The sequence below is a fragment of the Nematolebias whitei genome, chromosome 18 (assembly GCF_014905685.2).
Source record: "Nematolebias whitei isolate Nwh7 chromosome 18, NemWhi1, whole genome shotgun sequence".
Taxonomy (NCBI): Eukaryota; Metazoa; Chordata; class Actinopteri; order Cyprinodontiformes; family Rivulidae; genus Nematolebias; species Nematolebias whitei.
Window position 1 is genome coordinate 22,726,320 of NC_056515.1, and position 11,713 is coordinate 22,738,032.

Consider the following 11,713-nt stretch of genomic DNA (forward strand, 5'->3'; position numbering starts at 1 on the left):
AAAAAAAATTCAAACTATAAACAGAGATCTTAAAACTGATAATGCAGAAACTGCTCCTGGTAAAATTATGATTACCTTTTTAAGAACCATCTCTTTTAGCAAGTTTTCACCTTGTGAGGAGATTGTTTTACTTTCACTTAAAGATAAAAACAATAGGCAGGAATATGGAAGAACCGTTTCAGCTGTTGGCATGCCTGTAACATAATGTTGCTTTACCAGCAAAACAATTTCACAGAAAAACTAAAAGAGAACATTGCTAATGTTAATATTAGCTTCTTGCATACTTGTAACCTTATTAGACTATACCCTTTCTTGTCCAACCTTTAATTATTTTCTCACAGTGACTCATTGGTTTGGGTGTCTAACAATCATTACGCAGCGCTCAGAAGGCAGGGAGAACTTTTGGTATTAAAAAGATTGATTCAAAATCTAAAGTTATCAGACCTAATGAAAGTGAGCATTCTGTGGCCTTCTAAACCTTTCTGTGATTGTTGAATAGGCATTCACATTTAGCTAAAACTAGCATAGAACTAAGTAAACCTGAAACACATTTAGCTATTTTATTGTGCATAGCTTATAAATGATTTCCTAAAATCATACATTAATGACCAGTTATCAGCACAGACATCTCTCACAGCTTTTGATGTTTTGATGCTGTATTACTGAATTATTTCCTTCAAACTATTTATCAAATGTGACATGTACAGTACAGAAATACCAGAAAAACATGTTTGAAACTTTATTAAACCATTATAGTATGTCTGATAACCGCAATATGAAATCTGGTCTACAAATGAATAAAAGTTTTTGTACGACATGAGAAATTATATCATAACTTGTAGAAAGTCTTATCTAAAAATGATGCAGAAAAACTGGTTCATGCATTTGTCACGTCTAGACTGGACATTTGCAATGGTTTGTCTGTGTGTCCAAATACTTCTTTAAAAACTCTTCAGTTGATCCAAAATGCTGCTGCCAGAGTCTTAACTGGAGTTAGTAGAAAATATCATATATCTCCAGTTTGAGCTTCTCTCCACTAGCTCCCTGTCAAATCCATAATTTAATTCAAAATCTCACTGCTACAAAGCTCTCAACAACCTAGCTCCATTTTATATTACAGATCTTATTGTTCCATATTTTCTTTGCTCTCAGACTGCAGGCTTACTCGCAGTTCCTAGAGTTTCCAAAAGCAGAATGGGAGGAAGATCTTTCAGTTATCAGGCTCGTCTCTTGTGGAACCAACTTCCAGTTTCTGTCTGTGAATCTGACACATTGTCCAGTTTTAAGGCTGGGTTTAAGACTTTCCTTTTTAATAAACCCTATAGTTAGGGTTGGCTTGTTATGCTTCCATAAGTTTAGACTACTAGAGGTCAATTTGTCCTCTAGTAGTCTAAACTTATTTCTTTAAATAACTTGCTAAAATTGAATAGTTTTCATTTGATGCCATTTCAATCTTAACATGTGATTCTTGACCTGCCATTGTGTATCTGTTCCTCTCAAACCCAGCTGGTCGAAGCAGAAGACCGCTTGTCCTGAGCCTGGTTCTGCTAAAGGTTTCTTTCTCATGAGGGAGTTTTTCCTTCCCACTGTCGCCTTCATGCTTGCTCAAGATGAGAGTTCTGTGATGGAGTTAGGCTCAAAGCAGTCTGCTCCTCAGATAAATAATGTTAATTATTATTTTTATACATGAGTGTTTCTGTTCAGTGCCCTGAGATGACTTCTGTTGTGACTTGGTGTTGTATAAATAAACTGAATTGAACTGAACTGAATAGAAAATTTGAAAGTGTTTAGTTATCTTGAACATCTCAAATTCATTATGTGACAGACTGGTAAGTGGTTTTTGGCGGTGCTGTTCCTGCAACACAGGCACGTTGTTTTAACATTCTTCACATTGTTCGAGCTTTGAGTCATCTCAACATTCCTTGTTGAGGTGAAACTTGAGTACAGTGGACCGCGCCGCGGCTTTTACTGTAAGACTTTTAAATGCTAAGTGCAAGTTTTTGAGCAAGCTTTGCTAAGTGAATATTAGTTTTCAATATAAAATTTTATAGCATTAGGAATGTTGACAAACAAATGTAACAATTTATTTTATGCAAAAACAACTGTCTGCAAAAATAAACATTTGTTAGTAACTCATAAAAATATATTTGAGATACCACAAAAAAAGGTATTGGCAAGTGTGTTACGTAAAAGTTTTCTATAACTAAAAAGTCTGTTTTTAAAAAGAGCATTTATAAAATGCTGATGGCAGAACATGTTGGAAACAATACATTATTTTAAAAAGACTATCAGCCACATGTTTTATTCCTTAATTACCTTAAAATAATGCACATTAAAACAGATTTATGGCTTTTTTTCAACAAATAATTCCCCTTCTGCAATAACTCAACACAAAACTATAAACACTCAATCTGTCTGGCAACCATAAAGCTACTTTAATATGAATTAGACCAGATTTTCAGACGTAACACGTTCTGTTATAAGATCAATGTGATTTATAAAAGACAGTTATTTTTTTAACTCTAGTAATAACACGACTAAGTTAAAAGAACTGAGAAACGTGCACCCAGAAGACGTATAATGCACAAAAACTACAGAAATTGTCGTTCTTTTAAAAAATACCACTTTTTTGGTGTTTTTCTTGTTTAAATACAGTTGAGCTGCTGCTTAATATCTGCGAGGTATTTCATGGATGATATAATGTAACTGCTTTCTTTGATTTTTACCCTGCTTTTTATGTTTTGTTCATCTCTTTTTCGTAGGGACTGGGGAAAGTGGGAAGAGCACCTTCATAAAACAGATGAGGATCATCCACGGCAAAGGATACAACGATAATGACAGGAAAGGGTTCACTCGGATGGTGTTTCAGAACGTCATCATAGCCGTCCAGGCGCTAATCGAAGCCATGAAGACTCTAAAGATTGATTATGTTGATGACCAGAACATTGTAAGAAATTGGACTTTTCCTATTAGCGCCAGTATTGTCTAAATGTCCCTGTAAAAGAGCAACACGGGTCTCAAAATCTTCTTCGAGTCTTCTCGGTGATGGAAGACTAATCAAGTTGCTGCCACAAGTTTTCACTTTTCCCCACAGGTTAACTTGTTTGAGTACAAATAATCCCACCCCCCCTTTCCTTTTTTGATTACACACCTTAGAATAAATCCACCATGCAGAGGATGGAGTAGTTTAATATCATTCATTCATTTATTATTTATTTATACATGTTAGTCTCATTGAGCCTCAAGGACTCATTTACAAGAGAGACCTGTTTTAAACAAAGAACACAGATGAGGTACAGACAACAATAGATAATCATATAAAATGAAAAGTAAATAAAATAAATTGTACAAAAATGAACCAAAAACTAAAACAGGAACAGACTAGTGCATCTCAAACATGTTGGATCTACAGCAGCCCTTGAGTTCAGCCAATAAAACAAAACCTGCTTTTGACCGTAGATTAATCGTTCTATCCCTTTTTTTCCGCGTTGCAGTTTTGCAGTTATCACAGCGAACAGTTCAACAACTAAATAAAGGTCAGAATTAATAATAAAACAATGCGCAGTGTGGTGTAACCGCCTGCAGATTACTATATTTTAGACTCAGCAGAAGTGAACAGAAAGCAGAGAATCTGTGCATAAAATATAAACTCCGTCCTTGGTCGTTATACAAACTATTCAAGTATTTTATTTGATAGAAATATGTGATGTACTTTATTTTCTCCCGGCCACACTCTGCTTCTACTTTTAGATTTAGTTTTGTGTCAAATTGATGAAAATGTGACCGGTTGTTCACTGAAAGCTGCAGTTTCTCATTCTTGAAGAACGTATCTACAGTAGATCTCTGTTCGGAGCTTGGAAGTTGAAGCTACAATGGGCCCAGTACAAGTTTTAAAGTCCCGCCTCCTCTCATGATAAAATAACAGGATGTACAGTATATACTATGACATGAACTTTCCCTTAGCAAAAAGTAGTTTATTTAAGTGTAGTACAAGTATACTTATTTTACACTAAAAATGAGGTAGTGTACTTGAAGTTTACTTTTTATAAACTTTATTTGATATACTTAAAAATAGTATAAAAATATCCCAATTTAGTCCAAACAAGTGTTAAATCAGCATACTTCTAGTACACTACAAGTACGGTGTGTAGTATGTGATATACTTAACTTAAAGTATACTTGCAAAAATAAACTTCAAATATACTACTTTTTGTAAAGGGTTTGTTGACGTCCACACATCTGTAGGAAAAAGTGCTTCAAATATAGTTTTTGTTTATTACTTTCTGTATTTTTTTTTTCTTTTGTGTGTATGTGTCAGAACCATGCAGAGAAACTGAGCCAAGTTGAATTAACTGATGTGCGCACGTTGGAGTCCTGGCAGGTGGAGTCCATTAAACGAGTGTGGAACGACCACGGTGTGCAATGGTGTTACGACCGCAGGAGGGAGTTCCAGTTGTCAGACTCTGCTAAATAGTAGGCTCTTCTCATGTCTGATTTTAATTTTAGAGCTTTATCCTATCGTTGTGAACTTAACTAGTTTTCAAGTATGATTATTGCAGAAAAATAAACATATGGCTGTAAGATGTACCAGTTTCTGTACAAGTTTTTGTCCAAATAAATGTGTTGAACTGGAATTGTTATGTTTTAGTTATCTGGGTGACCTGGACAGGATCGCAGTCCCAGGGTACATTCCTACTGTGATGGACATTTTGAGGGTCCGCGTTCCCACCACAGGCATCATAGAACATACATTTGACATGTCAAAAGCCGTCTTCAGGTACAATTTTTATTTTTGATACTTGACTTGTATAAATGTAAAAAATATATGAACAATTCCTGTTTGAAACTTTGTTTACATTAAACTAAGACACCTTCTGACCAAAAGCAACAGCAACACAGCTGCTTTCTGATACCCTTCATTAGCACTGTATATGCCACAACACTTCTTTAAATTTTATTCAGGTGGGGACATAAATAAAAACTAAGTTTGGCCTTATAGCCATTGGATAATTTACTGACCTGGCATCTCCAAAATCCACTCCAACTGCTCCCATCTGAACCAGAAGTAGCCGGAAAAATGAACTTTTTCACAAGACTGATTTCCCCCCAATCCTCTTAAGTATAGTGTCATGCACACATGCACAATCACATGCACACTAATGCAGGTTTGGTGGATGCTGCTTTTGGTCTGAAAGATCAATCAACTCAAGCTTTAACTGTAAAGACTTGAAACTTACATTTGTTTTGCCAAGCTTTTAGCAAAAAGCCAAAATGTACATGAAAGTGCATTGTTTGTGTTTTTAGGATGGTGGATGTGGGAGGCCAGCGTTCAGAAAGGAAAAAATGGATCCACTGTTTTGAAAATGTTACCTCCATCATATTCCTGGTAGCCCTCAGTGAATACGATCAAGTCCTTTATGAGAGCAAAGATGATGTACGCTCGAAGGCCATGTCTACCAGTTAATCAATTAAAAAATGCTAGATTTTTATTTTCTTTCAATCAGACTGTCCATATCTGCTGTTTTTAGAACCGACTGCGAGAGAGCCTTGAGCTGTTCAGGACCATCGTCACATCTAACTGGTTTCAGGATTCGTCCACCATCCTATTTTTGAATAAAACGGACCTGCTACAGGAGAAAATCACACATTCACATTTGGCCACCTACTTCCCAGACTACAATGGTAAACTATGTTCTTCTCCATGCTTAAATCTTTTTAATTTATCAAAAAGCAAAACCAATTTGTTTAGAGACCACATTACTGTAACAAAAACTACAAATAAATTAATAAAATGGAATCTGTGATTGAAGGAACAATAGAAAGTGTGGGATTTTTTTGTTATGCAATTTAATAGCACCTTTGAAATTCAGACTATGAATACTGCTCATTTACTCTAACTCTGACCCCTTTACCTCCCACAGGGCCTCAATGTAATGCAGAGACAGCAAAAAAGTTCATTCAAAGTATGTACATTCAGCGGCACGCTGGACGTCATAAATCCCTCTACACCCACTTCACCTGCGCTACGGACACGGAGAACATCCGAGTTGTCTTCAAAGCGGTCAAAGATACACTCCTCCAAGAGAACCTTGAACTTTTCAGCCTTGGATAAGGGAAAACAAGGAGAGAATGCCACATTTAGCAAGAGACAAAAACCAAGCCACTATCACGTTTTAGAAGTTTTAATAATGTGCCATTAATTAGGTGTTGTCAATTTTAGAATATTTAAACTTGAAAAATAAATAAAAGGAATTCAATAACAGGTTGGGAATTTCTCTCTATTCTCTCAGGAAAAAAAGTGCCCCACTGTGGCAACATTTGGTTTATCAGAATGCGTAAAAGATTAAAATTATTTTTGCTGGATACAACAGTATAGCTGTTATTATGGCTCTTTTTGTGTTGCACAATAGTTTAAAACAGTAGATGGTGTGAGATTGTTTGAACAAAGTCCTGTGGAGGAAGAATTCCACTCACCCTGCTTTACAGCTTCAAGACGAGGAAGTTAAAGTTAAAGCAAATTGCCCCTTGGGGATAATAAAGATTCTTGAACTTGAACTTAAAGTTCACCCTGAAGGCAAAGAGTACTTTAATTTATTATTTGAATGTTTTATTCTGTAATAATGCTAACATTTGTGAAAAACAGTTATTTTTTTGTAATTCTCAGACTTTAACAAAATACAGATGATAAATCCACTTGTGTATTGTGAAATCTGAAATGTGTTGTATCTTTAGTCACCATATATTATCAGCTTTGTGATTGGGTTAAATATTTAAAACATCCCTACGAACAAGCAAAAATAGGGAACATATTGGAAGTAGCTGTTTAAACAGTGGGATGATGAGTAGAAGATGTCTTACTTGGTTTAGTCTCTTTTCTTGCAGCAAATGGTAAAACTTGTGAATATTAGTCAAACATAGTTATTCAGGTTTTCTGTCTACTTTTTGTTGAGTTGCTGCATAGCATAGTGAGGAAAGCCACTTTGCAAACACTCAATTCACTGTAGCAAGATAATGACACACAAATGACCACTCATATGATTAAATGCTAAGTTGCACCTTCTGAGGAAATTTCTCTGATAAATCTAGCTTTGTTGTGGAGCATCCCTCACTGGTAGGGAAGGATCCTAACCTTGTTTTGGAGAGTGATGTATTTACAGGCTCCAATAGGTCCCATCCCATTTACAAAATATATTATTTTTAACTTTCATGTAGTTCATTAATACACAAGAAAAATGGGTTTATAATTCAGCCTTGTGGGATGCCCATTTCAGAGTTTTAAAAGTTTTGACTTAATTTCAGTAACTTTGTTCTCTATTTTTTAGACATTATTTGAACTAGTAAAAAGCTTTGTTAATGAATTTCAAGTTTAGATATTGAAACATTTCCTAGATCAGAGTCTTAATAATGTGTAGAATAATGCTCTGACTATATTGCCATCATCAATGATTTAATAAAAATAAAAAGACAGGTAGCCAGTTCTGTTGAATGTCCTAGACAAAACTCGCACTGTGTTGGATTAAGTTTTGTTTTAATTTCTATCAAGAAACAAATGGATTGCTCTGCCACTGACTTTTTAGTCAGGCTGAATATGGCAGGTCAGAAGTGATTCAGCTATAGTCGCATACTTGGTCAAAATTACCAGACTTCAAATTGGAATATATTTTGTATAATTATCAGGTAAGTCTATACATTTCAAGAAAAAAATATCAAATCTGGCTTATTGGTTTATTCAACATGTTAAATCCTCTTCCGATTGGATCATACGGGGTACCTTCAGTGGACTGAATTGTCTATAGACAAGATGGAGAAACCACCAACTGCTTCCCATAATGTTTTTTGGTGTATGAGGTGAATACAAAAGTGTAGTATATATAGTGTAAATATAACATATTTATACATTTAAAGCACTATTTAAGTGTGAGAATGAGTAAATTAAAAACACTGTAAAATGTTTCCAGAACCCAGAGAACTTAGAAAAAAACTGCAAGTGTAGACCAGTTACCATTTAATAACTTTTTTTATCCAACTGTCATGCGTCTTTAACCTTTAATTTCCTCTCAATTGCTCAGATCCAAAAACTATCACTATATTTTCTAAATTTAAAACAAATGTGTCATCCAAGTTTTTATGCCGTTAAGAAATTATTTTAGTCCAATTATCTGAAATTACTATATTTTTATATGAAGCCAGATTAGTTAAGTATCATATTAATAACAATAAAAATGTCTTCTGTGCTGTCTAATAACTGCCTAATGTAAGCCTGTATAGAGTAAAAACTATAGATCCAAGCATCAGACCTTGTGGAACACCTTGACTAATGCATGAGGAAGGGTCACTGCATAATTTATGTAAACAAACGGGAATCTGTTGGAAAAAACAAAAGACTTAAACCAGCCTGGTGCTCCCCCACCTCCACCCCTTGCCCACCTTCACCCCTTGCCCATTCTTCTTAACTAGAAGGTACTAACATGTTAATTTATCAGAAAAAAAAACGCTTGTACTGTATCAGTCTGCTTTGGTCCTTGTCCCTCCAATACTGGCCCTTAAATAGCCATTTTATCCCAATTTTGGGTAGAAAACCTAACTCATATGCTAAGTCAAACTGATAACCTAACTGTGCCTAAAGTACCTAAGTATAAATTTGGAGGTGTTTTGAACCTAGCAGTTTTTAGTGTACAACAGAAAAAACTAACTTTTTAAAAACTTTACTTGAAACCTCACATCAAAAGAACTAAACTAACAAGATTTTTTTATGTTATGTTAAGCAGCTGCAAGGTACTGATTAACAACAATCTGTTTTATACACCCCCACTTCACACTGATGGGTTCAGTGTGGAAATGACCTTTGCACTAAAGAACAGTCAGCTACGAGGACCGTCTGGTGCTGATCTTCCTGTTTAACCGGTTGGACCGAGTTGGGTAAGTAGCAAATACTTTCAGTGAGCTTCGATTTGTAGATACATTAAAGGAAAGAATATCAAGACACTATTGAGCATGCTTCAGGATATCAAGACACTATTGTTTTTAAGAACTTAATTTTTATAGTTCGGTTTATACAGACAAAAAAGAACAGTGGAATGAGAGACTGCAGGTAGATGCCTTGTATTTGTTTTTTCTTGTATGTAGAAAATACTGCACATAGCTGAGACAATGTTCTTGTCTGGCTGTTCTCACTACCCCTTGAGTCCAGAGGGAAAATAAAATTGTGTTGCTGCACAGCCAAGTGCAAAAAGCACACTCCTATCACAGGTAGTAATAACACTGCTGTGCAAACACTCTCAGAGATGATCCCCTCCAGTCAAAAATAATGACACACAAACACACCCTCCTATATATACCCGTTCTGTAGCACCGCCTGAGGAATCTGCTCCATTGAGAGCTGCAATAGCAGGTGATGCCCTTATTTGGTACTGGCCCAGATCATGTGATCACAAAATGGTGGAAGCTGTGAGCTGTTTTTAAGCTGAGCATCTCCATCGAGAGGCTTGAAGCAGGAAACAGGCTCTGAGACACAAAGGCGCAGAGATTCCTGAGCCCAAGCAGTGGTGAGTAGACTGTTTTTATTCTGAGAAGATAAGAGGAGGAGAAAGAGGTATATGCTTTGTTTTTTTTTATTATTTCCTCTCTCACAGCCAGCAGACAGGAAGCAAGAGGGAGGGAGGGGCTGCTGTCATCAGCACTGTGGTCCTGTGCTGTGATGTGGAAGCAGATCTGAAGCAGCTCAGCATCCTCCATGAAGAATGCACTCAAGATGCCATTTTTATTAGATTCTAGAGTTTAGATCAGTGCTCCAGAGAGGTTACATATGGATGTATGTGCATTTTGTGTGTGCATGCATACACACAGCATAATCAACGCAGTCTAATCATCATTACAGTCTTCTTAACTGCGCAGGAATCACAGAAACATTAAGCATTTCTCTGTTTCTTCTGCTAATGCGATAACAATTCCACCCGTGTGCAGAAAGCCCACTGAGAAGAAACAAGGATATTTTTTTTTTTTCTTCCCTTTCATGCGAGTGAACGCTCGTCATGTGACTCGCTGAATTTGCATCTCTGCCCAATCTGTGGCCAGGCAAGCGTGCAGTCTTTTGTTTTGAATCAGCACTAAGCAACGAGGGAGGGGAGGGTGAGACAAGCTTGTCATGATGTAACAAGCTCCCCCACTTTGCCATTCTTCACGCACCACTCGAAGCGTCACCTCCCCCGTTTTGAACAGAAGGGGAGCAAAAATGACCTTTTAACCTCAACGTTGGCTTATTTTCTTCATCCACCTCCCATCTCCGCTTTTTCCTTTACTCCCCCTGTTCTCTGTCCAAAATGAAAGTCCATTTTATTTTACTGCCTAAATCAATACACAAGTGAAGACATGCCAGTGTCTTCAGGCTGAGGAAGGTCTTGTAGTTATGCTTTCTAACATAGCCAGGCTGAAAGAGGATTTGTGGCACTGCTGATGTTGTTACTGTGGAGTAGAGCTAAGATAATAGTTTTAAACATGAACTACTAACAGAAATTAATCTTGGGTGTTTGAACATTAAAATTAGCTGGACAACAACCATGAACACAGAAACAATATCATTTTAATTGATCTGCAAGAACAGGCAGTATTTACATAAAAAAACATTGAGATCTAGGTTATCTGATTCAGTCATGTTTAGTTGTACATAAAATGACAGGATCAGCTCAAATAACATTAAACTGCCTTTGATAATTTAAGGCTTTATGAAGAGTTTAACTTTGTGATTTCAGGAATAATGCCCTGGTTGACGTCTGTCACTGAAGACAAAAGTAAGATTTTTTTTTGCCAGTGTGCGTTTGTCTGGTGTGTTAGTAAAATAGATCATGAACCAGCAACTGGATTTTAATGGAATTTTCAGAAAACAATAATTGGATGAACATCAAAAACTGATTAACATTTGGAGTTAACTCAATTGAAGATTGCTGGTGCAGCTATGTAATATTAGCCAAGCCAACACTGGCTATAACCCTACTATTTTTACTGATATCAAGCTAAAATGAACTGTACTATACTGTACTGTACTTAGCTGAGAGTTGTCCCTAATACATACTCTGAGCACAAAACTATTGCACAAGATCTGTTTTTAAACTTTGCCCTAACTAACCAACTCTTCCTGACTTTTAGCAAAACATCTCATTAGCCACTGAGATTTTAATTAAACTTTCAAAAACTTGACAGATCATATGTAAGAATTTTAACCAAAGTTTTGAAGTTTATGTGGTAAACTAAACCTAATGAACTAACAAACTAACAAATGAAGAAATGAAGAAATGAACAAATGAACAAACTAACAAACTAACTAAACTTTGAGCTCAAGTTATAAAGGAAAAGTAAAAGTAAAACATAGTTTCTTAGATTTTCTGATAGTTCCAGTTTTTCAAGACTTTATAGTAATTCAATTAGGTTTTTTCATGGGGTCAGTTTTTAACAGACATTATCCATTCAAATCCACTTAGTGTTTTTTTCCCCTCAATTCCGTTCGGTGCATTTTATTTGAAGTTCACTCTTCCATTCCTTATCTGCCACTTGTTCTGGAGCCGTATCACAGAGGCAGCAACTGTAACAGGGAGGGCTAGACATCTTTTTCCCCAGCTACCACTTCCAGCTCTTCTGGGTGATTTTCAAGGTATTGCTAAGCCAGTCAAGAAAAATCCGTCCAAAAGACCTGACTTAACTTTTTTGGATAATTTGTCCA

General features: G+C 36.1%; 1 protein-coding gene across 1 annotated transcript; it reads left to right on the forward strand.

The window, feature by feature from the left end:
- Positions 1-2,762: 2,762 nt before the first annotated feature.
- Positions 2,763-6,574, forward strand: LOC119424429 (guanine nucleotide-binding protein subunit alpha-11; the record flags this gene model as incomplete). Its single annotated transcript, XM_037691906.1, is given in 6 exon segments — positions 2,763-2,947; positions 4,319-4,473; positions 4,649-4,777; positions 5,305-5,434; positions 5,529-5,682; positions 5,922-6,574. Coding segments are annotated over 6 exon segments (944 nt in total), but the record flags the coding sequence as incomplete, so codon positions are not given.
- Between the last annotated feature and the right edge of the window lie 5,139 nt (positions 6,575-11,713).